This window comes from Phyllostomus discolor, chromosome 1, assembly GCF_004126475.2.
Source record: "Phyllostomus discolor isolate MPI-MPIP mPhyDis1 chromosome 1, mPhyDis1.pri.v3, whole genome shotgun sequence".
Lineage (NCBI taxonomy): Eukaryota > Metazoa > Chordata > Mammalia > Chiroptera > Phyllostomidae > Phyllostomus > Phyllostomus discolor.
Genome location: NC_040903.2, coordinates 1,979,531 through 2,004,761, shown reverse-complemented (window position 1 = coordinate 2,004,761; position 25,231 = coordinate 1,979,531). Strand labels below are relative to the sequence as shown.

Here is a 25,231-nt window from a genome sequence, read left to right as displayed (position 1 = left end):
CCAAGGGCGGGAACACGGCCTGCTGTTCCCATCTCCCTGAGAGCGGCCCGGCGGGCCATAATGCACAAAACATCCCTAACAACAGGCAAGTTTACTTAAAACCAAGGAAACCGCCCAGCCAGGCCCGCACTGAATGCGGGCGGACTGCTCCCTAGTTAGCACTGACGGCGGCGGCAGCCACGTGCCGTGTGCCGGCTCTCAGGTGTGCGGGGGCCGAGGTGGGGCTGAGGGCGGCCCGCTGCTTCCTGGCCACTGGCCCGCGACAGGCATTTGGCCTTTGAGGGTCCGGTGTCTCACGCGAGAAACAGACGGCAGTACCGCCCCCCTCGCTCGGTTGCCGGAGAGCCCAGCCAGCTGGAGAGAAAGTTCCAGCGTGAACCGCGTGCTCATTAAAAGGGGCCCCTCCGAGGCTCCCCGCAGCTCAGGGGCGGGGCACACGCGCCCCTTTCCAAAGCAAGAAAACGGAGGCTCCGTAAGTCGAGCGCAACTCCCGGGGCTGGAAACCGGGTCTCGTCCACACTCCTCCGGTGCTCGCAGGCTCTCCTGGCTATTTTGAAAAATAAGAAGGTGTCCAGACCGGCTCCGCACCCCGTGGGCAGCTGCGGCACACCCGCCCGCGGGCGACAGAGGTCGGGGGACACTGGGGCTGCTGGGGACAACGCTCTGCGCCCCTGGGCGGGTCCGAGGCCAAGGAACACACCCCTGCGCCAAAGGGAAACGCAGACCAGCAGAGAGTGACAACCCGCCCCCGGCCTGCCCCCCTGACCTTGAAAACAGGAGGGCAAGGCGGGCGCTCACCGCCGCCTCAGTCTGGCCTGGCTGGTCCGGCAGCCCCCGGCAGGGCCAAGGGCACCGGCGAGGAGGGACGCTGAGCGCATGCGCGGGGGTGGGGGCGGGAGGGGGCGGGACGGAGCAAGCCTGGACCAACCAGCCTTGGGAACAAACCCACTCACGCCACACACCCACACCCTGGGGGCCAGGGCGTTAAACGGACAGGACGTTCAAATCATTATAAATTTTTTTTTATTTGGAAATATTTCCTTGATGGAAACTTCCAGTTCCATCCAAGAAAGTAATAAACATGATTTCTTTTCCTTCAATTTCTGCAATGATGCCATTCAGACGGTCCACAGCGCCTATCCAGAAAGTTCCGGGAGAGATGATCCCGTGGGGAGGTCGCACGGGTGAAGAACCAACCACGGCACCGGCGCTGGCGAGGCTGAGCTCGCTCGGCACCCGGCGGCTGCCAGGTGGCTGCCGGCCAGAAGCCCCGAGTCACGTCCCACGTCCGTGCGTGGAAGCAGAAAGTGCCAGGTTCCGGTTGTCGACCGCGGACGCTCCCTCCGGAAGGTGCCATTGCACGGGTGTTCTGTGCGCACGGCAGGGCACCTTGAACCCCGGGGCTGCGCGTCCCGGGGAGACGAAGGGGGCCCGGCCACCAGCCAGTGCGGTGACGCGCAGAGGCGCGCTCCCGATAAGAAACCTGGCGGCTGCGGGGATCTGCGGCACCGGAATCTGAGGTCCGCGTCCTCATCCGCCTCACTGTGGACTGCGCAGGACGTGGGCGGGACGGCTACAGCTGGGACTTGAGACCCCCCACAATGGGCTTGCGGGCGAACTCGGGCCACCACGAGGCCCGCTCCAGCACGCTGCTCCCCTGCAGGACGGCGGCCCAGAGGTTCCTACAGAGCTGCGGGAGAGAAGCACATGCACCCCGGTAACAAGCGGGCACCCAGGCAGGGCCCCTGCAGGCTTTTGTTACAATGTGGGGAATCCTCTCCTGTCCCTTTTTATGAAACTTTTATGACTGACATTCAACCTACATAAACCTTCCTTTTTTCCCCAGCAGACAACAACAGGGAAAATGCAGCGATAAAATACCGTAATGTGTTTAGCAGGAAAACACCCCACGTGTCCTTTTCGGCGGAGACGCCATGTCCTAGTTGTGTGTGGCCGTGACAGGGTTGGGGGTGCGAGGTCCGTCCCCTGGCACCCACAGCTCGCACGGCAGAGGCGCAGCCGAGCCATCGGTCTGGCCTTGCTGGGTGGTCCCCAGGGCCCACTGCCCCCCCCCTCCCCCCGCCTGGCCCGGCCACGGCCCCCAGGACCCACAGAGCCGCCGTCAGCTCAGCCCAGTCATGAGTCCCAGGAGGCTGGCGGCTGAGTCCTCCTGGCTCCTGGCACAGCCAGCGCCTGGACCTCGGGCTGGGCGGGCAGACTCGCCCCCACCGTCTGGGGGACAGGGAAGGGGCCTGCTCAGTGTCTAGCTGGTGCCGACCCATTTTACTTTGAAGGACCCAGTCTCCCCGCACCTGCTGAGCACGCTTAGGGAGGTCCCCCACCCGCAGCCCACTGCCATTCTCGGCTCCCAGGGAGGCCCCGGCTCAGGCTTCCCCCACATGCCGGAGCCCGGAGCCACGGTTTCCAGTGGGGAGCACTGCGTTTCAGTTACCGAGGGCCCCCAACCACCTCCCACAGCTGGTTTGCTCGTTTCAAATGAGCTCACACAGCAGCACCTGGTTAAACCATCCGTCCTTGAAACGGGGAGGGGGCACTTGGTACAGACTGTGCTGTCGGGCGCGGCCCCCACTGTGGGGAGGGACCTCCGCCGCCCACCTGGCCCTGCTCGGCGGCCGCAGGCCCCCGCGCTCAGCTGCTCTGACCCCTCCTCCCAGGTAGACACCGCCGTGGGCCCAGGGCCCCTCGGAAGACACCATTCCCAGGCCCTTCCGGACAGGTCACTGCTGCCTCTTCCGACCTGGTCCTGGTGGCCGGCCAAGCCCCCTGGCCCGAGGCCATCCCCTCTCCCTGGGGCTGAGCACAGCCCCCTCCTCTGCAGGGCCGGCCACACCAGGGGCCCAGGGGGCCAGGGGGCGTTCCCCGGCCTCCTCTCCGGACAGACCTCCACCCGGACCTCGGCTCTGCCCTCGGTGGCTGGGCTCCCCACACGGCAACACTGGTGTGGAATATGCACCAAATCGATGGGGACTCCCCCGTCCTCCCCACGCGACACCCAGCACCCCCCGAGTGTGGCCTGGGACGTGTGGAGCTCAGGACATCCGCCCCGGGTGCATCCGTCACAGCTGCACGAAGTGACCGTTCAAGGACGGCTCAGAGCCCCTGGGGGCGGGTGGAGGATGCCGGCCCCTCGGTCACCCCCACACAGAGAGGGTGTGGCCTTGCGGATAGGGGTGGAGGCGGTTGATCCTGCCCGACCACTGGCAGCTGCGAGGCCTCAGGTGTGTCCCCACTAGGACACGGGGACGACCCCCGCAGGCAGTGCCATGCCGGGAGGTGCCCAGCGGACCTGCTGGCACAGGCATCTCCGGGTGGCAGAGAAAGTCAGTAAGAATGTGCGGGCTCAGCAACAAGCACCTCGAGGGTCCCACGGCAGGGCAGAGGGGGCACGAGCCTGGGGCACGTCCCCAGAGGCCAGAGAAGACCCCCTCGGAGAGGCGGTCTTTGCCTGGAACCAAAAACTGAGCGAATGGAGGTGTCCCAGGCGGCAGCGGGGGCGGGGCCTGGAGGCCGGCGGGCAGAGGCACACGGTGACCCCAGAGAGCCGGTGCACGGGCTGGGGCAATTTCAGGTCCAGGGGACGCTGGCGGAGGACTCGGCCTCAGGACTGGCCTGATGTGCCATCTGCTTAGGAAGAAACCGCTCTGGGGGTGGGCGAGAGGAGGGGTCGAGGAGCCACATGGGGGCCACCAGGGAGTGCAGGCTCGCAGGGTGAGTGCCCCCCCCCCCGGGGACAAAGGGGCGGGGGCCAGCTCAGTGAGGCGGCCGGAGGACTAGGCCGGGAGGGGCCGTGGGCGGGTGTGCGGGAAGTGGCAGGCCATGGGCCCGGGGTCTGCACCACAGCTGTGTCACCCCCACTTCTCAGAGGAAGGCTGTGGGGGCGGAGGCCGCCCCGAAATCTCCTGCCGCCCCCTCCACTGCTGCCCAAGGGGGCGACTTCCCTGTGGGCCACCCCGCAGGCCCGGTGATAACCACCCAGCCCCAGGCGGCCCCGCTGGGCAATGGTGGAGGAGGGGTGGCGGGGGGCCCTTACCTCGCCGTCGGCTCTGCCGATTGGGGAGTCCAGGATGAAGTCGGGAGGGGCGAGCACGTCCACCAGGGCCACCGCGTCGTCCTTCAGCTGTCAGGGAACGAGGCCACACGCTGAGCAACGCCCCGCGTCTCCGCGGCCCCCGCACAGCTGCCGAGCCCTGGAGCTCGCCGCTCGACCTGCTGGCGACAGGGGCCCTGGCCCGCGGCCCGGTGCCCAGGGCAGTGTCCCCTCGCCGGCCTGGCTCCAGGGCCCTCGGCGCGCCTCTGGGTGGTTTTACCACGTTGCCACCCACGCGAGACTCCCAACACTTTGCTTTCGTCCGCAAGGTGGGGGCTGCAGGTGACGTGACGCCCCTCAGCGGCGCGTCGGCTGGCCCGGGCCTGGCGCTGACTCATCCTCGGGGGCTGTTCCTGCGCAGGACAGCGAGCCCAGAGAGTCACGGAGGTCGTGCTCCGGCCCGCGGCCGCGCGTTACCCTCCCCCACCCGACCGCTGCGCGGGTGAGTCTTCCGTGTGGACCCTGTGCAGACTCCCGAGCGTTTCCTTGAAATGCAAAATCAGTTTTTTTTTCTTACAATACCCGTGACACGCCACGGCCAGGCTGAGCGGATCGCTGGCACAGGGGCGACTTCAGTGAGAGCAGGCGGTCAGCACGGAGCAACAAAAGGCACAACGAACAGGGCAGGGCACATCCACTGCCCACACCCCCCCGCCAGTCAGCCACTGGGATGAACCTGCACCGGCCAGGGGCTGGGCTGTGTCCCTGTACCGGCGACCACACGCTGGCCTCAGCCAGGGCAGGCACAGCATGCTGGGGCGGGGGGGGGGCAGCCGCCGTGTGACTCAGAACCCCAGGGGAAGCTGCTGCTGTCACTGGCATGACCAGGGGAAGGGGAGGGGGCTGCTCAAGCAGCCCCCCCACCAAGAGCGGGGAGGTGGTGCTGGTGCTTACACCGGCCAAGGGGTCCCTGAGCTGGCCACCCCCAGGGAGTGCTGACGGGGGACCTGAGACGCAGGGCCCCACCCGGACTGGCGTGGCGAGGACTCGGCTCCCCCGGCTGCGCAGCCCGCGCGGCGGCCACAGCACAGGCAGCGCACTCGCTTTAAACTCATTAAAGTGAAAGAGAACACTCCTCGGCCTCCTGGCCACGCAGCCGCCGCCAGGGCCCCCAGTCGGTAGCGGCCGGCGGCCCGCGCGGCCCAGAGCACGCCCGTCCCTGAGGACCGTGCTGCTGCACAGAGCGCCACCAGGACGCTGCTGGGGGGTCGGGGCCGCTGGGGTTCTCTGGGTGCCGAGGTGAGAACAGTAAGTTAAAACTGAAGACCCGTGGAATGAGGCTACGCTGGGGGCGGAGCGACTTCGAATGCGCGGGCAGGGGTGGGGGGGGCGGGAGAGGGGCCGTGAGTCGTGAACGGCACCGGAGCCGGACGGGCACCCCCAGGGCCGCCCTGGTCCTGAGGTCCCTGGCCCCGGGGCGTCTCCGCGGGGCTCGTCAGCAGTGCTGACGGCGCATGCGCGGGGGCAGCGCTGACGTCACTGCGGGGGAGGGCAGCCCACCTGCGCACACAGCTCCAGGACGGCGCTCTCCATCAGCTTGCCGGCTCGCTCCCCGGAACAGTAGCCGCCTGCAAGCACGGTGTCTGTCACCCCAGGGGCTGTCCCCCAAGTCCAAACCCTCCCGCGAGTACCCATCACCCCGAAGCGGCTCCTCAAATCAGCGGCCCGCGCCCAGCTGAGCGGCGACCCCACGGCGGGCACGCGCGGCTCTGCTGAGCGCTAAGGAGGCGGCCACAGGTGGGAGCTGGGGCCGCAGGAGGCGGGTGGTCCGTTTGGCCCAAGGCAGACGGGCCCAGGGGAGGCCGGCGGGCTGGGCTCCTGCCAGAGGAGGCGTGGGGGTGTCGGGCATCCGGGTGGGTGTGAGGGGAGCGAGCCTCTGGGGCCGGGCGGGGGTGGCAGGTGCCCGCGGCGGGGGCCTCACCTCGGTAGAGCAGGGCCGTGTGCTGGCCCAGGGACCACAGGCCGTAGAGGGCGCTGAGGCGCCGGAGCGGGGCCCGCAGCGGGGGCGGCACGCCGGGCTGGTGCGTGTGCTCGTGGAACCTGCGCAGCACGGTGAGCTCCAGGAACGCCAGGGCCAGGGAGCGGCAGCAGTAGACCTGGGGGCACACGATGGGGCCACCGCCCCGCCAGTGAGCGGCTGCTGGGGACTCCCGGACGTGCCAGCCACACCGTCACTCCACAGCGGCCCCCTCGGAACTGGTGTTTGGAGGGGGCGTGCACCCACAGCAAGGGCCCCACCCTCGCCTAAAGTGGGGGGACGCCTGCCCCCTGCCAGGTCCCCACCCTCCACACGAGTCCCAGTGCCAGCTCCCCCCACTCGTGAACCCCTGCCCCCAAAGGCCTCCAGCCTGGGGAAGGGAAGTAATGAGCCCACAGGACCCACCCAAGGCAGGTGTGCCCAGCAGGTCGCTACAGACGTCACCAGCTCTGCGGCCGCCCAGGGCCAGGCTGCCCCTCACTGAGTGGGAGGAGGGGCCAGGAGGGGGGTCTGGGAGGAGATGGCAGAGCCTCACTACGCGACACCAAGGAGAGAGGACGGCACCACCACTGCAGACACGTGGGGCGCACAGGTCACAGAGGACCCGACCCTGGCGTCACAGGCCAAGCGGGGTGGGACCCCCACCGCTGGAGGTGTCTAAGGTCCCTGCAGCCAAGGGCCCACCCACAGGAACCCCAGCTCAGGCCAATGGGCGGGGCCCCACCAGGCACTTTGAACACGGTGCCAGTAACCTCTTCCGCACCCAGCGGGGACGCCGCCGGCCAAGGCACAGGGGTCAGGCAGGGGCCCGAGGTCGCAGGGCAGGGAAGGCTGGGGGGGCCACCTCGGTGGGAACCCGGCGGCGCAGGAATTAGGGGCAAACAACACGCACGGCAACTTCTGAAAGACGGACACACCTGGGAGTTGTTCCTGGCTTCAAAGTCGCTGCTCCCGGACTTCCTCTCCTGGTTCAGTTTCTCGCGGCTCTCTCGGAGCAGGTAACACACCAGCCACTCGTACGCCGCCAGGGGGACTGCGGGGGGAGCAGAGGAGACCCTGACGGCGGAGCGCCCATGGGTGCTGAGGACCGGAGCAGCGACAGGGTGCCCACGGGCGCCAAGTACCGGGGCAGGTGCTGGGACAGATGGCACTGCGAGCACGGCGTGTGTGTAGACGCGTGTGTGAGACGGGTCCACTTTACAGACAGGGAAACTGAGGCAGGCACGGGGCCGGGCTGCACCAGGGCCCCACCGAGCGGGGGCTGGGCACCGGTGAGGGTGTCTCCTGGCTCTGCCAAGAGGCCGCCCCCCATCCCGCAACTGTTCTGGCGACCAGAGGCCGCGGGGTCATGACACCATGTCTGTGTGACCACCTCCCTTGGGACGGCTGCGCTCTGGCTGGTGCCCACGGGCCGAGTCCTCTCAGCCTCCCCAGGGACTGGCACGGACATCGGGAGACCTTCCTGGCAGTGGGCGTCACCCACAGGGGTTCCCCAAACCAGCCCTTGAGGGAGCAAACGGGGACACAGCATGACTGGGTGTGGACTGGCAGGGACGGCTGGAGGAAGACCCGGGGGAGGGACCGGGCTGGGAGAGACCAGCGGGTGGGGAGACGGGCGGGATCCCCCGAGGGTCCTGCTCCCTGCCCCGTCTCAGCCAGGTCGGACGATCCTCATGGTGCCGCCCGCAGACCAGGCATATTCCAGGGCCTGGGGGCCCTCGGACCACCTGCCCGCCCACACTGCCACTGCCCCTTCCGATGAGGCCCCGAACAGGGAGGCCCAGGCACTGTAGGGCAGGCAGGGGTGGGGGGCTCTGATGGGCCACGGGCTCTGAGTCTCTGCACTTAAGGGGAAACTCCTGAGAGGAGGCCCCCCAGACTGGGGTGGGCCCTGGACCCCGAGAGCCCTTCCACAGGTGACAGGAAACACAGGCACAGAGATGACGGAGGAGAGACCGGGTGGATGCGGCCCCGGCCTGGGGACACCAGGAGGCTCCAGAAGAGACTGGGGCCCTCCAGAAGGGCCCCAGTGCGTGACCCGAGGGGTGCAGCCGGCCCCCACCTTGACTGTGGACTCGGTTTCCGCACCCAGCCTGTGGAGCTGGGTCCCAGCTGCCCAGGACACGCACACCCGGGGCCCAGCGCACACTCCGGAGCCTCCGGCGCGGCCTGCACAGTGGACGCCGGACACCTGTGCTGCACGACAGGGCCTCAGGGACGCACGCCCGCTCCAGGGTCTCGCAGGCTCTGCCACTCCGAGCCGTCCCCGTGGCGGGGACTGCCACCTGCCATGGCCCCGTTTCCACGGCTACTGACCCGGCAGCCATGCCAAGGGCCTTGCCACCGCCGAGGCCAGAAGCCACCGCACCAGCACCATAACCAGGCCCGAGGGGACGCCGCACCACCCGGCTGTGGTCACGCCAGCTGTGCCCCTGGTGCCCGAGGTCGGCGCCCCGTTTGGAGTTTGCTCCGTGCCTCGAACGTCAGGCCACTTGGCCCCAGGCTGCCGGGACGGGACTTTTTCCCTGAAACTCCACTGTCAGCCGCTGGTTTTCAGGAGCACGTCCAGCACGTCCCGTCACTTCGATGTGTCCCCACGGAAGGGAGGGGCCTGGCGAGCTGGGCCGGCAGGAGAACCCCTGCAGGCCTTTGGGCGTGAGGAGCCGCCGCTGAGGAACCGGGTGGGGGCTGGCCCAGCCCGCAGCGAGGCTCTTGCCCGGGGGTCCTGGCGGCTCGGGACCTTCCTGGCACCGATGCAAATGGCTGCCTCAGGGGCCCCCCATGTCCGCTCTGCACCCCTCAACTGCTCCTTGCCATTCCAGCACCACCCATGGGTGGCTTCTTCCTCCCACGCATACTCCCCACCCCACTCCACTGGCCCCAGGGCCTGCAGCTCCCACCCAGGCCTGGTCCGGGGGCTTCTGAAGGTGCCCATGGGGCACTCAACTCATTGTGCAACACCACAATTCCCAGTGTCACCACCAGGGGGCACCACTCTCGGGCCACTCCTAGCCACGCCGTCCACCCTGGCCCCTTGGCCCCTGCCATCCCCACCTGCTCCCCGCGCTGCAGTTTCCTGGTGGACCTCCTGAGTCAGGCTTGCCCTGAGCACACCTCCTGAAGCGGGGCCCCGACCAGGGGAGCCTCCAACAGCGCGGCCGGGACACCTGGCCCTGGCTCCTTGGTGGACACGCAGGTCCCGGGTGCCACCTGCTTCCCCGTCCGGGCCCACACGCCAGGTGCCACCCTGTGGTCCTGCTGTCCAAAGGCGCTTCTCTGGCCCTCTGGGGCTGCAGGGCCAGCCCCTCCTCTGTGCACACCTGTCCGCACAAATCGGGACCTGGACGGAGCCCCGCCCCCTCCAGAGAAGGGGTTCTCGCCCTGCAGGGAACTCTCCGCCCACCCCCCCACCCCCACCCCCCCCACACACGGGCTTTGCTCAGCACTGGAACAGTCCGTCCACGGCTCCGGTCCTTCCGACTCCAGGGTTGTAAACCTCTTATGCAATTGTTCCTAAGACCTGGCTGAGGCGAGGGCCAGCCCGGGGATGTGGGGCTGGATGACCCAGTGCCCCGGGGACCGGGGAGGGCGGGGGAGGGGGGGCGGGGCAATGCTGGCCACGGCTGCGCTCCCTTCTCCACGCTCCAAGGAGGAGGCAGGCCACTCTCGCCAAGTCAACTTTAGCTGCATTTTTTTTCCCCTTCCAGAAAATGTTTTCACTTTGTTGGATCTCGCAAAAATTAGGGCGCGAGGAGGAAAAGCGGATGACGCCGCCTGGCGCCCCTCCTGAGACCCGTCCGCGGAGCCGGCCCGTGTGCGCGTGGGGCGGCGGGGTCAGGGGCGAGCGGCCCTGTTCGTGTCTCGGTCACGACCGGTGGTGGTGTCGGGCAGCAGAACGCTCCGGCTCTCGCGCCCGGCCTGCCGCCTTCTCTCCGCCGCGGCGCTTTAACCCGAGTCGCTGCCGCAGCGGACAGCAGCGACCCTCACCAGCAGGCCGCCCTCTGCCCAGAACCACCCGCCATCCCCAACCCGGGAAGGACGCCTGTCCCTCGGGTCCCCCACTGCTTGCCGGTCCTTCCCACCACGACCTTGGCCGCAAGGCCCCCTCCTCAGGAGCCTGTCCCGGCCGGCCCAGCCCACGCGGGGCCGCAGCCTCGCAGACCCCCTGCTTCTCTGACCGGGCCCGTGATGTGCTTGTGTGTGGCTGCCCCCGAGCCAGGGGGACGCCGGACGAGTGCAGAGGGGGCACGGTTACCTGCGGAGTCCAGGCAGTCCTGCAGGCCGGCAACCTCGAACCTCTGGCGGAGGATGGCGGGGTAGGCTTCCAGAAAGTTCACGCTCTTCAGCGGGCTCTCGAAGCGAGCGCCACCTAGGAGCACGCCAGTCACTCCGGGGAGAGCCAGGGGACCCCGAGCTCTGAGCGTGTGCGGGGCAGCGGAGGGGCGGGCAGGGCGGGGGACGGGGCCCTGGCCCTCCCACTCCCGCTCCCGCAGCAGTGACTGCGGAAGTCAGCCCGTCACCGTGTAGTAACACCTCCCGCCCACGAGCAGCGTCCATCTTGAGAGGTGGGCTAACCCTGGGGGCCCGAGAACCCATGCCCCCCGTGAGCTCAGGGGCTGCCACGAGTCCCGTGGAGTCTCGCCTGGGTCCTGGCACCAGCAGACCGAGCAGGTGGCTCTCACCTGGGCCCCCATGTCCCAGCAGGTGGCTCTCACCTGGGCCCCTGAGTCCCAGCAGGCCCAGCAGGTGGCTCTCACCTGGGCCCCCGTGTCCCAGCAGGCCCAGCAGGCCCGGCAGGGGGCGCTCACCTGGGCCCCCGAGTCCCAGCAGGCCCAGCAGGTAGTTGCTGGTCTGCTGTAGTAGCACATTGTTGTCCCCCTCGTACGTGCAGTTCGGGTCGTTGTCGTCTCTGAGGTCACCCAGACGGTTCACTGCAATGAAGCCACGTGGTTTCATCACTTCAGGTGCGCACGTGAGAACGACCGTCACTACCTGCAAATGTGAGCCCCGGGCCCGGCGCGGTGGGAGATGGAGCGCTTCCCTGCGCTCTCCTGCTCCGCCTCCCGCCTGCCCTCCTGCCGAGCGGGGGGCCCTCACCACGAGGCTCTCCCGGGACCCCCCAGGGAGGGTGTCGGCAGGGACGTGGTGGCAGGTGTGTCCCTGGGACACACGCCATGCAGCTGGTCAGCAGGGAGCGCTCAGAGGTGCGCCGTCTCAGCACCACCCCATCCCGGCGAGGTCCCCGGGCAGAACCCACCTGCCGTGTGGGCATCGGGGACAGGTGCTCAGGGGAGCCGGCTGCCTCCTCCTGTCACTGAGACAGCCCTTCCTTCCACACGGGAGAGGCCAACCATCTGGAGAAAACTCTCACTTTTCTCTGGCCGTCTCTCTTGCCAGTTGAGTAATGCAGTTCCTGTGCGCGTTTTATAAGGTGGGCTTTCTGGACCCCCCTCCGGTGGGGGTGCCCTCGGGGGGGAGGAGGCTGGGAGGGAGGGGCTGGCAGGGGAGGGGCACTGGAGCGCCTCAGGCTCACACGCTGCGACCCCCTGGCGGACTTCCTGGCCCCCCGAGCCCTGCCAGAGTTAGACCACCGAGCGGGAGGCACGGGGAACGACAACACGCTGCGGACACCAAGCCCAGGGAAGGGCCTGGTGCTCTTCCCTGTGGGGGTGCCGCCTGGAGTGGGCCCGAGGTTGCACACTGTACGTGTGAGGACACTGGGCAGGGTCCTGCTGTTTGCAGGGCAGTGGGATGCTGCCTCCTCAATGCGGACCATTGCTAGCATCTCCGGTGTCTCCGGAGCTCCGACAGCGAACAGATGGCAGACAGCCCTCGGTGGGGGACACAGCTCGGGGCAGCGGTCACCCACACGTCACCCGGTGATGGGAGGGGCGGAGCGTGGGGGAGCCGCGGGCTGCCCTGCCGGCCACCCTGCTCGAAAAGTGGCTGGACGGACCCTCCCTGAAGGACGAGACTGTCCACAAGCCACCACTCAAGACGCTTGAACTCGGCAAGAGCCTGCCATGCTCCTGGGGGCAGACACACACTGGCGGGGAGGGTTCACCAGCTCTGGGGTTTGGCGCGTGCACAGGGCCTTCTGAGAGTAACTGCCGTTTTACCTATGGACTACTGAAGGTCGGGACCCCGGAAGCCTAGGAGTGAGGCTGCGAATAGTAACGATCGGGACCACAGTAACTCAGACAACACTAGCAGACAGAGGTGACGGAACACGTCCCACGTGCCTAGCACTGGGCTCCGACCTCCCCACGCATCCACTCCCTTCCTCACCGCCGGGGCCCCGAGTGGGCCGCGGTCACACCCCCAGTGCACAGACAAGGCACCCGATGCTCGGCGGGGACCAGGGGCCTGCCCGCTTGCCACGGCGGCAGCAGGCAGCAGAGCCAGCCGCCCAAACACAGCCAAAGCCTCTAAAAACTGGAGCTCTTGTTCCTATTAATGTATCAAAACAAAACGTGGTGCCAGTTCACGCCACGTCAGTAACCAGGAAGCTACAGTCCAGTGAAGAGCTGCGCTCCTTCCGCCCTGGCTTTCAGTGGCTCCCCCGGACCCTCCACGCCCTGCACTGTCCCGACCCCCACGCTTTTCCAGGGGCGCCAGCATGGAAGGGGGGGCCTGGCCAGCAGGGGGCGGCAGCAGACGTTTGTGTGGAAAGGGCCGGGCGGAGACCACTGAGGCCCCAGACGCAGTGTGAAACACGGCACAGGAAATGCGGGAGAGCGGACAAGCGGGCGTGGCTGCATCCCCAGTGAAACTTTGCCCATGCAAACCGGGGGCAGCTGGTGTGCCCGCCAGCCACCAATTTGCTGACCCGTGGTCTGGGGTCGAGTGCAGGGTCAGGATAGGAAACCGTCACACACGCCTCCAGAACCTACCGGCCAGGTAGCCGTGTCCCCGCAGGCCTCCCGGCATTCCTGAATCCCCCGCTGGGCGGTTCCACGAGGCCAGGGGCTTCCCGGCTGACGCCAAGGCGTGGATTTCGCGTCCGAGCTCCGCCTGGGGAGGGCAAGTCCAAGGAGAAGGGTGGAAGGAGGCCCCGGGCGCAGCGGGAGAGGTCAGGTGCTCCACCGTGGCCAAGGCACCCGTGCCCTGCAGTCTGACCCCACCCACCCGGCCGCTCCAGGAGAAGGCAGGGTCCACGCTCTGCCCCGCAGACGGGTCCCGGGGGGAGAAGGCGGATGGCAGAAGGCCACCTGCTGGGGCTTGGTGACTCATTTACAGGGTGTGCACAGACGTGACGCGGGGACAGGACGCGGAAGATGCGCCGGTGGAGAGCTGGGGTCCGACGCCACGCAGAGACCCTGCTCGCCGGAGGAGGGGGAGGGGGCTGGGCCTGATGGGGCCCAGGCGGTGGCCCTCTGTCGGCTCCGCCGGGGCGCCCCAGCCGGGGGCCCTGGGCCTTCCGCGTCCCATACAGACCCTCTGCTTCTACGGGGTGTGTGATATAAAAACCACTTCGGACAAACAGAGGCACACAGGCCTGCTCAGTGAGTGTTTTCCGCCTCAGACACAGGCAACGCCGAGGTCCCGCGGAGCCGGGTTAACCAGTTTCAGAAGGGATAAAGCGTGATCACACTTTATAACGTTATTAACAGTTCCCGTGTCAGCGTGGCAGGAGCGGGGGTGACTCATGCTGAGGGAAAAACAACGCTTAACCCTGCCTTCCGAGGGAGGGGGAGGGGGGTTGCCCCTGCAGACCGGGCTCGCCCAGCCGCGCCCCCTGCTGGCCACGCGGCAACATCACGGCCCCGGACACCGCAGGTTTGGGGAGGGCATCCCGCAAGGTCTTTCAGGGTGTCGCACAGACCCCCACCCGCGGCATTCCTCCTCCGTCTGGCATGCGCCGTTTGTGGTTCACTGTTTACACCTGCGCGGAGGCAGTGGGGTGGCCACGGGAAGTCACTTTCATAACGCCTGCGCCGGAACTGGGGAGGCCGACCTGGGTGGGCGAGCACACTCGTGTCTGGCCCGGGCCCCGGGCTGCCAGCGCCAGGCCTGGCAGCTGGATTCGGACCCGGCGGGGCTGTTTACGGGAGGGCCAGGGCCCTGAAATCTGCTGCGGGGCTGGTTCACGGGGCTGCAAAACCGTCGTGCTCTCCGCGGCCCACAGCCGCTGCACTCCGCCCAGCGGGAGCGGCGCCGGCGCCCCTCGAGGAACGGAGATGTGCGCACGCGCCGCGCACGCAGACGCCGCTCCAGGGGCGGACACGCGAACGGCACGCGCCGAAGCCTCGCCGCGTTTGGTTTAAATCGCCGCAAACACGCGGAGACCAAGGGGGGCGCCCTCACCTGCCTGGCGCTGCGGTCGTCCCCCAGGAGGCCTTGCTGCAGCTGCACGAGGTCCAGGAAAAGCGACTTGGAGAAGTGGTCCAGGGCGTAGGCGGCCGCCAGGTACGGCAGCAGGCGCCATTGCTGAAGTGCACAGGGCGCCCGCCTGAACCACCCCGCCCGGGCTCGCGGGGTGGGGGTGCGGGTGCCCCAGTGCCCACCCGCTTCATGTAGGCCTCGGCACTGGGAGGGGGCGCAGGGCGCGGCCCCGGGTCAGGTGCGACCGGACACCACCGCCCACTGCCCCACTTAGCGTACGAGGTCCTCCCGGGGCGTCCGACACTCGGCCAGTCCCTCTCCCACCCCCGCCACCCCCACTCAAAGGCACGCTGCGGGCAGCCCGCACGCCCGGCTCTCGCCGCCGCTTCCCCCAGGGGAAGACCGGCGCGGTGAGCACCAGCCCACCCGGGGCCCTAGGAAAACCGGCTGCCCGGGGGTGCCGCCTGGGGATGCCTGGTGCTTCCTGAGCTTAGAAGGGGAACACGGGGAAACGGAGGGCCGAGGGTCCCGGAGGCACTGAGCAGGTTCGCTTCGCTTCCGGGGGCCAGACGGCCGCTGCGGGGGGGGGGGGGGGCGGGGGGAGGAGCGGGCCTGCGTGCGTTGGGAAAGAAAATGGAATCCCGCTGGGGGGCCCCACCCTGCAGCTGGTACTCCAGGACCGGGATCTCCTCCCCGTCGGTGGGTTCCGAACTTGCCGCGGGTGGCCGAAAAGCGAAGGGCTATGCACACGGCCAGCTTCAGGTTGGTGACGGACATGCCCACGATGCAGACCCGGCGGTGGACAGGCTGCCCAGGGACGGCCCCAAAGCGCTGCCTGTCATCCTGCGGGGAGAAAGCAGGAGGAGCGTGGGTCGGACCTCCACCGCGACCACCGCAGCCACCTCCGGGAGAGAGGCCCGAAGACCAGGGAGCGTGTCCACCCTCTCCGCACAGGCCCTGCGTCCAGGGCCCCCGACACAGGCCTCCAGGTGCAGCAGGGCCTGGCCGCAGGGGTACAGGTGCCGCGAGGGGAACCATTGTGAAGATGGCGTGCAGCACGGGGGGACACTCAGCTCCACAGGGAAGGGGGCCCCCAGGCAGACGGAGCCCACAAGCTGCCTATACCAGGGGGCCCGGCCACGGGTGTAAACCTGCCTGAGACCAGACGCACAGGTGGGGTGGCGCCCCAGGCAGACAGCCCGCTGCTGGAGCTGACCGTGCGTTTGAAAAACTTCTCCCTTTGACCCCTGTCCCTGGATCCCTCTCCCTAAGGGGCACCGTTTTCATGGGGTGTGACGTTCACCGGTGGTCCTGTCTGTTCTTCTGAAACAGATCAATGCCCCGTTTTAATCCTCGCCCACGGCCGGGAGCACTGGCAGCGTGCCCCTCAGTGGCTGTGGCCCCGCCTCGCCCGGACCCTCCCCACTAATCCAGTCCCCCACCCTCCCCTGGGCTCATTTCCTTAGTATTGGGCCTTTCCTCCCAAACCAGGACGCCCGTGGTGTTTGTGTGGCAACCTTCAAGACCTCGGCACGCCCGTGGTGTTTGTGTGGCAACCTTCAAGACCTCGGCAAGCTGGAGAACATTTGAGTTCTCTCGTGCAGGGGTCGGTCCAGTTGGATTTGAAAATTCGCGTCGAAACTCAGTGTCCTTCATGCGCCACTGCGGGGTCTCACCCACTGGCGTCAGACCCTCCCTCTCCCCCCCAGGGGGTTTCAGGACTCTCGAAGTGCCTACATCTGGGGTGCGCACCCAACTGCTCCCCTCCATTGGTCCCTTCAGCGGTGGCCCTCTTTTCCCGAGTTCAGACATTTACGGTCCCTGGTTCCCCAAACTTTCTCTCCTCCATTTCTTCCTGTGCCCTCCGGCTTTCCCGCCCGCCGATGCAATCCCCCGCTCCATTTTCCCCATCGACGATGGTTTATTTTCCCGTGCACGTGGATTGGTCTGTCTCCAGCTGGCTGTCTCTGCTTTTCAGATGCCCTGTCACACTGCCATCTCTCTCCTCATCTCTAGGCGTGCACCCCGCCGCATCCACGCCCGGCTCGAGGCCTGCAGGCTGGGTGGGGTCTTAGGGGGTGGGCGCTGGTGACCCACTATCTGCCCGGGGTCTGGGGAGGGCCCGAGGTCACACCGCTGTGTCTGCCACTCCATGCGCTCAGCGGGGGCACTGGAGACTGCTCCGTCACCCTCATCTGTGGACCAAGCAACCTTTCACCTTTGGGGGACTCCGTGGGGCGCAGCACTCTGGCAGGGAGGCTCCCTAACTAACCCCAAGGGCCAGTGGGCAGCTGGCAGCAAGCGTCTGTGGGCACGCTGGGGACCACGCCGGGGACCCTGGGAGCGTGGCTGACCCGTGTACCCACTGCCCCGGCGCTGGCAGCGGCACCCCGACCTCGGGAGGCCTGCCACCAGCCAGCCTGGCTCCAGCGGCCAGTCTGCGGGCCCGGGGGGGTTGGGGCTTCCCCACCTGGAGACACCTTACCTTAAAGCGCGTGACGTAGGCGCCCTCGGGAGTGATGTCCCCGGTGCGGTTCAGGAGGTTCTGGCGAGGGACCCTGACCTTGTGGAACATGGCGAACCTGCGGGGACGCACGGGGCCTCGGGTCAGACGGCGCCCGGCCCGGCTCCCTGACACCCAGTCAAAGGCGGTGAGGGACAGCGGGCAAGGTGACAGAGTCCCCCAGGACAGAGGAGACCGGAGGGAGGACACCGGGAGACGGGAGATTTCAACACACTTTTTTGTCCGCAACAGCAGGTATAAAAAGCCGGCGGGGAGTGCGTGGCGGGGCCCGGTCTGAGGCAGAACAGCGGCGCTGCTCCGGGCGGGCCAGGGCAGTGGGGCGCTGGCGTGTGCGGCCCGGTCCCGGGGCCACTGAGCGAGCTCCTGAGGCTGAGTGCGCCTAAGTGTTATACGTGCAAAAGTGCTCGTGTGAGCGTTCGGGAGGCAGTTTCACACTTTCCTGTTTGCACACTGGGCGAACTCTGTCCCTGAGGCAGCCAGCAGGGGCGGGCCCGGGGGCACGGGGACTCCTGTGTGTGTGTGTGTGTGTGTGTGTGTTTGTGCCTGGAGCTCCGGGGTGGCGGCCCCACTCCCAGGCACTGACACGCCCCCCTCCCGGGAGCAAGCGCACCCAGCCGCTCGGGGACACCCTCGGGCCACTTTCCGCAGGGAGTCCCCAGGCCGAGGCCCCGCCTCCCCTCGGAGCCCCGGGCACGAGTGTCCGGCAGCTGCAGGTTCCACGGCCAGAGTCTCGCTTGAGAGCCGTCTTTCTTTTCATTTTTAGAGCCACTGGCCGAAGTGTGTCCACAAAACTCATGTCTGTCTCTGGTTTCTACAGCCAGCCCACACCCTCGGAAGTCGTGAAATGACAAAAGCTAACGTATGTTTTCAGGATAACTGACCTCAGATGAAAGAGAGAGGGAGAACCCCACTCAACTCCAATGCCGAGGGCTGAGCAGGAGCCGAGGGCCGGCAGCCGCCGCCCCCCCCCCAGGGTTTCCTATCCTCGCGGCTGGAGCGCCCTCTGCTGGGCATGGCGCTGAGGGGAAGAGGGAGGAGGGAGTGCGCTGGGGACCCAGGACCAGTCACTGAGCCTTCAAAGGCTGGGGACCTGGCCCAGCCACTCCCACAGTCTCACCAGCCTGACACAGAGCGGCTCCACGGGCAAGGTGTCACTGTGGTTTGGTGGACCTTCCCTCAAAGCCCCCCGGGGTGGGTCACTGTGTGGCCCCCGGCAGGGCCAGTCTCGGGTGTGGGGCCCCACCTCCTAAGAGACAGTCTTCGGCCTCTAGGAATACATGTCTGTGGGCGGGGCCGAGGGCGGGGCTTCCCGGTGAACGGAGACAACTCCCGCACAGCTGCAGGGGACAGTGCCACCAGCGCAGCCTGAGGCCACCGCTGCCCAGGCCTCGCTTGTACATGCAGACCCCCCAACAACGGGGGTCCCGGCACACGAGTTTTCTGAGCCCCACGCTGGAAGGCGCGGCGCCAGGGAAGGACGCTGCTTTTCCAAGTCCAGGACGAGGCGGCACAGCCACCCCCACCTCCTGCAGGTCCCCCCACGCCTCCGGCGCACGACCAGAGCCATCTCCTCGGTCACACCGAGCTGCGCCACCACCTGGCTGACAGCTGAGGGCTAAGGGCCACCGGCCTGGCCGTGCCAGGCCCCTCCACAAAGCGGTGGTCTAAGGGAGCCCCCGGCCAACCAGCCCCCACCGTTAACCAACAGGCTCTTCGCACGGGCCGGCCGGAGCGGCACGGACACCGAGTGAGCCCCGGTCAGGAGCGTCTGTGCCTGCTCTCTCATGGGCAGCAGCTTCGGCCGTTTCCTCCTGACACTGACTCCGTGATGTCAAGGGCTCCCGGCCCTCTTGGCACAGCCTGGGGGGCCAAGCAGAGACCTGAGACACACCCCTGTGCCCAGCACCCCCCACCCCAGGGGAAGGACAGGGGAAAGGAGGTTCCTCCGTGCTCGTCACCCATGGGGACCCCACCTGGTCCGGCTTCTCTCTCCAGAGCTGGCCTGCCCCCTGCTTTATACTCAAAATATAAACCGCGGTTGGGACAAGCAGTGAGGCCGGGCTACTGACAGCAGGCTTCCTGCACCCTCCGCCCGGCCACCAACCAGCAGGTGAGCGAGCCCTCTCAACACGCACAGGCAAGACCCTTGGCCGAGGGACACCCCGGCTTCGCTCCGTGCCCGCCCCCAGTCACAGACCAGCTCCTGGGAACAGAGGGGCAGGCCCCTCGGCCAGGCTTCCTGGGGGACGGTGCACCGTGGGCACACACCCGTGGAGAAAGCGGGCCCACAGCGGCCAGCCAGGAATGTTGGCACATGCAGGCAGGACCGCCCAGGGTGTGGTGCGGGGACTGTCGTCATGCCCACGTCACCGAGGAGGAGACAGGCCCAGGACGTGAACCCAGATTCTTCTGCTCCCAGAGTTCATCCTGGGCGCCAACATCAGCTCAGGAAGGTGTCAAGGCCCCCAGGACAGGCCCTGCCACACCTGTGTCACCTGCCGGGCCTCTCACCCTCCCTGACCCCAGAGCCTATACCGCCCCGCTCCCGCCATCCGTGTGTGCGCCTGCTGGATGCTGCAGCTCCAAGAGGTTGCTGACGGGGACCTCATGGTGGGTTCGGGGACAGGGTGAGGCAGGCCCTGGGCTGAGGCCCCGCCAGGCCGCAGCTGCCTGCCTGGGCTCGAGGACAAACTCGTGTGTTCACACTCGGGTCCTCCATGCCTCCCGGCGTCGGGCGGGGATGCAGGACACGGCCCTTCATGCCATGGCTCTCGGGTGTGGAGGGGAGGGCTGTGTCCCCGCCACGTCTCTCCAGCCCCACAGGAGCACAGGAAGGCGTGGGGACAGCACCCCGTGAGGTCACAGGTGTGAGGGGCTGAGAGGCCTTGGGCCCGGGACGAAGCTGAGCCCGCAGCCCGAGGACAGAGAGAGACCGAGGAGGGGGGTGCTTACCCGTTGTCCAGGCCGTTCTGCCCGAGCTTCCTCCCTATGTCGCCCACCATCACCCCGGGCATGGGGAGGAGGGTCTTCGGGTCCCGGATCTGCACAGAGCACAGCACACGGTGACTGCGCTGAGCACACGGCGCTCCAGACGGGTTTGTTCAAACCCCGAGGGCCATCGGCCCCAAGTGCCGCCCCCTTGGGCAGTAACCTTCGTGTTTGTGACCCAGGAGCGGGCTCCTTCGCAGCCCCCCAGCCAGACTCCATGTCAGAGCACCGGGAGTAGCCCCGGACCTGGCTGGGCGGTCCAGACCTGTGCTGAGTGTCTGAGATGATGCCCATGTGGCCATGCGGATGGAGAGTCCTCCCTGTGCCCAAGGACCCCAGGCCCAGGCCCAGGCCGCCCAGCAGTGGCACCCAGTACCTGGGGGGACCGCCCTTTCCCGGGGGGGGGGGGGGGGCTGCCCCGGGCGCTGTGGGGTGTTGACCTGCATCCCCATCTACTCACTAGACCCTGAAATCCCCCCCGCCCCCCAGGGAATGGCTGTGTTTCCAGACACCGTCCCGGGGCCAGCAGCCCACCTGCACGACAAAGGGGTACAGGCCGTGGCACTGGCCCCCCGGCGTGTACAGCTGCGCGAACACCACCGCGTGGGTTGCGGTCTTGCCCATGTTGCCGACCCAGAACTTGGCGGCTTCAAAGTCTGGGGAATGGAGGACGAACTCCTGCGCGGAGAGAGAGTGCCGGTCAGCTCGCGCGCGCGGCACAAACACGGAAGCCTCCTGTTCCTCTGGCGCGCTCTCGGCTCGGACCCTTCCGCTGAGGGCGGGGACCGCCGAGGGTTCACCCTCCCGAAGGCACCGCCGCCCGGCCGCACACGGAGCAGGTCCCTGGGCCGTGGGGCTGGAACAGGAGCCTTCCTGTGGAGACGGTGCCCAGTGTGTCCAACAAGGTAGCAATATACGCAAAACCTCGGGGGCGGGGGGCTGAGCCCCCAGTCATGTACGTTCTTGGTGAGACCTTCCCGACCACCTTTGCTAGTGCTGTTCCGCCCACCCGCCTCCCGCCCGCGGGACCCCTCGCTGACCGCCAGTCCTCGCAGTTTCCGGGCGGGGCAGGAGCAGCCTCGCCCCTGTTGGCACCACGGATCTCACGTGCACTGTGCAAGCTCACGTGTGTGCAGACGGGTCTCGGGTCTGATGACCTTTTCACTGGCGACCGCACGTGGTTCCTGGGCTCGAAGCCCAGGCAGTGCGGGGACGGGGGCGCCTACCTCGGTGGCGGGGTCATAGTGAGCGGTCGTGCGGATGGCCTTGGTGTTACTCCCGTGGCTGAGTTCCGTGAGGGCCAGGCACCCGAAGATCTAGCGTGGGAAGTGAACACGGAGTTGGGCAGCAGAGGCTCCTTCCCACGGACCTGGAAGGGCCCTGCCCCCGCCTCGCCTTTGAGGTCCAAGCGCCCTGAACCACGGCAGAAGCCCCAAACCCCCGTTTCCTATCTAAGCGACTAGCAGTCTCGCAGCGTCCCCCGAGCTGTGCCGGGCGCCACGCTGCCCGCGGCCCCGCTGGGTGGCCCGGGGCCAGAGCAGCCCCTGGACAGCAGAGGGAAACAGGAGCTTTTGCCTTGATAAGGAGACGCCGCATTCAGTCAGCGCGGGGCTCGGCAGCCCCCGTCTGTCGAGCGTGGCGTGAACGACCTGGGAGCAGCGTGCGGACGCCGTTCCACACGGTGAGACCCCGGCCCCCCACCCGCAGCTGCCCTTCCCAGGGACCCCAGGGGGACAGAGAGAGCCGGCAAGCGCACAGCCTGCCGCCCACCGAAACGCACCTCCATGCTGAAGACCTTTGGGATGTATCTGAAATGTCTTTCCAAACCGGAGCTGTAAATCGCTGACACGAAGACCTGAAAATGTGATGTCATCCCGTAAATGGGGGAGTTAGCAGAGCTGCCGCGCTGTGACGTCACGAGTGACGGCCCAATAATACCCCTGCTCCCTTGCTGCCCCGCACCGCCAAACTGGGCCAGACAGCTGAGTACAGCCCCAAGGGGCTGGCGACGGACACACAAGACTGCTGGGGCTGGGGGGGCCTGGGTCCCCTCCCAAGGCAAATCCAACAGAACCGCCCGGTCCATCTCGAGGCTCTGTGAGGAACACGGGACAGGGGCGGAGCCGGTGGTGGTGCCGGGGGCCCACTTTCCGTCAGGCAACGGGGTGGACCACGTGCTTTGCCAAGGTTTTTTGTTTTCAGGGTTTTTTGGGGGGTGGGCGGGATAAAGCAAGAGTCCCAAAGCTCCTCCCCTTACAGGGCATTGGCTTCCGCAGCACCGTGTTTTCTCAAGGGCCAGTGTGTGCTGATTTGCATATATAGGTGAAAAAACTGGACTTCTCACTAAAAACCCCAAGATCTACCCACACATTATAATCTCCGCTTGTCTCCTACATTATTCTTATTTTTTAAAGATATTATTTATTTTTAGAGAGAGGGGAAGGGAGGGAGAAAGAAAGGGAGAGAAACATCAGTGTGTGGTTGCCCCTCATGTGTCCCCCACTGGAGACCTGCCTAGCAACCCAGGCATGTGCCCTGACTGGGAATCGAACCTGAGGCCTTTTCGGTTCACAGCGGATGCTCAGTCCACTGAGTCACACCAACCAGGGCTCCTACGTTATTATCAGAAAACTCTTTAAACAAGCATTTCCCCAAACACACACATCCCCAGACAACGTTAAAAGCAAGTAGACACGAACAACCCCAAGGCCACAGCGGCAAGCGTCTGAATCCCACAGGCTGCGAGCATCTTCTGCGCAGGAGTTCCTGTGGCGGCGGCAGCCCTGACCCAGGCAGGGCAGGCTGGGCTTTCCTCCCCTGACCCCTACTCACAAACGAGTGCAGGGCGACCTTGGTGGCCAGGGACCAGTCGTACATGCCCAGGCAGTTCACCAGCGCCAGGAGTTTGAGCGGGCTCTGCAGCAGGTCGCTGGGGGACAGGAAGTCGTACTCGAAGAGCCGCTTGCAGCGCCGGAAGGTCAGCTCGCGGTGCTGCTCCAAGGAGAGATCGTGTCCCCTGGGATGGGCGAAGAGGGGGTCGTTCTCCAAGGCCGAGAAGATGGTTTTCTGGAAATGCAGGAAACGGGAGAACAGCAGAATCTCACCACCACGCTCTTACTTACCCACGTTTTCTCGAGGCTGCGTGGCGCACACAGTCCAGCCCAGAAACACTGGGACGGAGATGACAGTCCTTCCCGGCTGAAGCTTAGGAAGCTCCAACAGGCTGGGCACCTGGACAATTCTCTGAGGCTCCACCATCCTGGGGTGCAAAGAGGGGCCCAGCCTGCACCTCGCCCAGGAACAGCCGCACCCTACAGAGGCGGACCTGAGGCCCAGTTCACTGACAAAAGCCCCATCTTTGCCAGTGAACTGGGACACCTACCAGACCACTCTGTGGGCCAGCACGGCCTCACCTTAAGGCGCAGAATGTCCTCGCCTTCCAAGAACAGCGCCAGCTCCTTCCAGCTGAAGGACGCCGTGCGCGGTACGCCTGCAGGGGCCCCCTGGGGAAATCCGGGAGCAGAGCGTCCTCGCTCCTTTCCGGGATGGGTGCCATCGTTTGACGTCAACCTGTGCAAAGTACACGGCCTGAGTGGGTGCTCCAGTCATTCTGTTCACACCGTCCACCAGCACCTGGGTAAGCGCCCTGTGTTACAACAGAAAAACTAACTCGAGAGGAACGGCGAGAGAGAATGACCACACTTGGAGCTAACATTCATTTTCCCCAGACCAGAGGGGGAGGGGAGAGCTCCTTGTTTTCATTTCAGAGCAAAGGTGACGGGGAGACCCACGGATGAAAGCCAAGGGCAGCGCCAAGGTAAACTGGCCGGTTGTGGTCTCCGTGCGCGCGGAGGGCTCCCAGAACTGCGCACTTATTTGGCACTTCCGCCCGCCACTCTCGCGTCCTGGAGGTCCTCAACCTCGGAACTCGCCTCGGCCCGCTGATCCAGCCTGCCCTGCAGGCCTGGGTCCACCCTGCCAGTGGCCCAAGGGCGCTGGAGCTGTAAACCCAGATGTCACTCTGGAAATCCTTTCTCCCTCACATCCTAGAGCCCCGCTCCCCTCTTTAATGCCTACGGAACCTCTCCTTCCTCTCCGCCCCCATTAAATCTTGCACAAAAACCTCCGACTATTGCGCAATCCGCGCAGGCAAGTGGATGTGTCCGTGGTGTGGCAACCTGTCAGAATGAGGCCAGCCACCCCAGATTATACAGCTGTCATCAGGCACATCGCCCCAAGTCCCAAGATCCTAAGTGACCAATAAGTCCCCTATGGCCCCGTGCCATGCAACAGTCCCAGCACGGAACTGCGGCTTCCGTGTGATTGTGCCCACAGTCGCCTGCGGTCAACTGTCCTCTCCGCAGTGGAAGAGAGAACTCTAAAACTCAGATCAGATCTTTCTCGCTCCACTGAACAGCTGTCCCGTGACCTCCGGGGACTATGTCCGAGTTCCTCAAGAAGTCCCGCGGGCTTTACCCTCGGATCGCCGGCCCTTGCCTCCTGTGCACCCCGCAGTTCCTCGATGGCAGGGTGTGCGCAGGACCCCTGGGGTGCCCCGGGCCTTTGCACGTGCCGTCTTCCCCTCGCCCCCTTGCCCCCGGGCGGACACGGGCTGGACCTTCGGATCTCACCAGTCACTTCTGTTCGCCGGGTCAGCACCGCTCGGCGCACACAGCAGACGCTCAATAAACGTCCTTGGGGCTCCGTAGCCCTGCTAGGGAGAGCCCAACGCGCGCAGCTGCGGACATCCGCTCCGCCCCACCCCGCCCCGCCTCGCCTCGCCTCTGCCCCACCGCCCCTCGGCCACCGTCCGGCCCTGACGTCATCGCGCCGCGCCGCCCGCCTTCGTCGCCCAGGAGACGCAGAACGCGTTCGGAGCGCTCTGCCGGCAGGGGAGGCTGCACGTTTGCGCTGGGGCGCAGAACCCTGGCTGGACGCTCCCGGGCGCTCTTCCAAGGGGGCCCCCTGCACGCACCAAAATCCCTGGGACGTTTGTCTGATTTGCGGATTCCAGCGCTACGGGATCAGAACCCCTAGGCTGGGCATTCTCAAATTAGCACTCCCAAGTGCTCGTGAAGTCAGAGAACCATGGGGGGCGCCCCCCAGGCCGTGAGAGCGTCCCCACTGGAACCGAGCCCCGCTGCCCGTAGCGGTAACCACCTCGATAGCCCATCCTTTCCCAGCGTCTCTTTCCTCCTGTCTCACCCTTCCCACCTCACTCCCGCGTTCGGGGTCGGCTCCGGATTTACAGCACGCGCCCAAAGCCTTGCCTCAGCCTCTGTTTGGGGGCATCCAATTTAAGACCGGC

General features: G+C 66.6%; 1 protein-coding gene across 1 annotated transcript; it reads right to left on the bottom strand.

The window, feature by feature from the left end:
• Window positions 1–1,086: 1,086 nt before the first annotated feature.
• Window positions 1,087–24,674, bottom strand: LOC114489962 (peroxisomal acyl-coenzyme A oxidase 3-like). Its single transcript, XM_028503846.2, is given in 22 exon segments — window positions 1,087–1,690; window positions 4,052–4,138; window positions 5,609–5,676; window positions 6,030–6,204; window positions 7,004–7,119; window positions 10,342–10,455; window positions 10,895–11,017; window positions 12,980–13,000; window positions 13,003–13,039; window positions 13,041–13,100; window positions 14,394–14,524; window positions 15,079–15,115; window positions 15,117–15,254; window positions 16,897–16,993; window positions 19,888–19,976; window positions 20,458–20,601; window positions 21,150–21,239; window positions 21,704–21,778; window positions 22,756–22,989; window positions 23,337–23,398; window positions 23,401–23,493; window positions 24,555–24,674. Coding segments are annotated over 21 exon segments (2,094 nt in total). The 5' UTR covers window positions 23,480–23,493; window positions 24,555–24,674; the 3' UTR covers window positions 1,087–1,573.
• Between the last annotated feature and the right edge of the window lie 557 nt (window positions 24,675–25,231).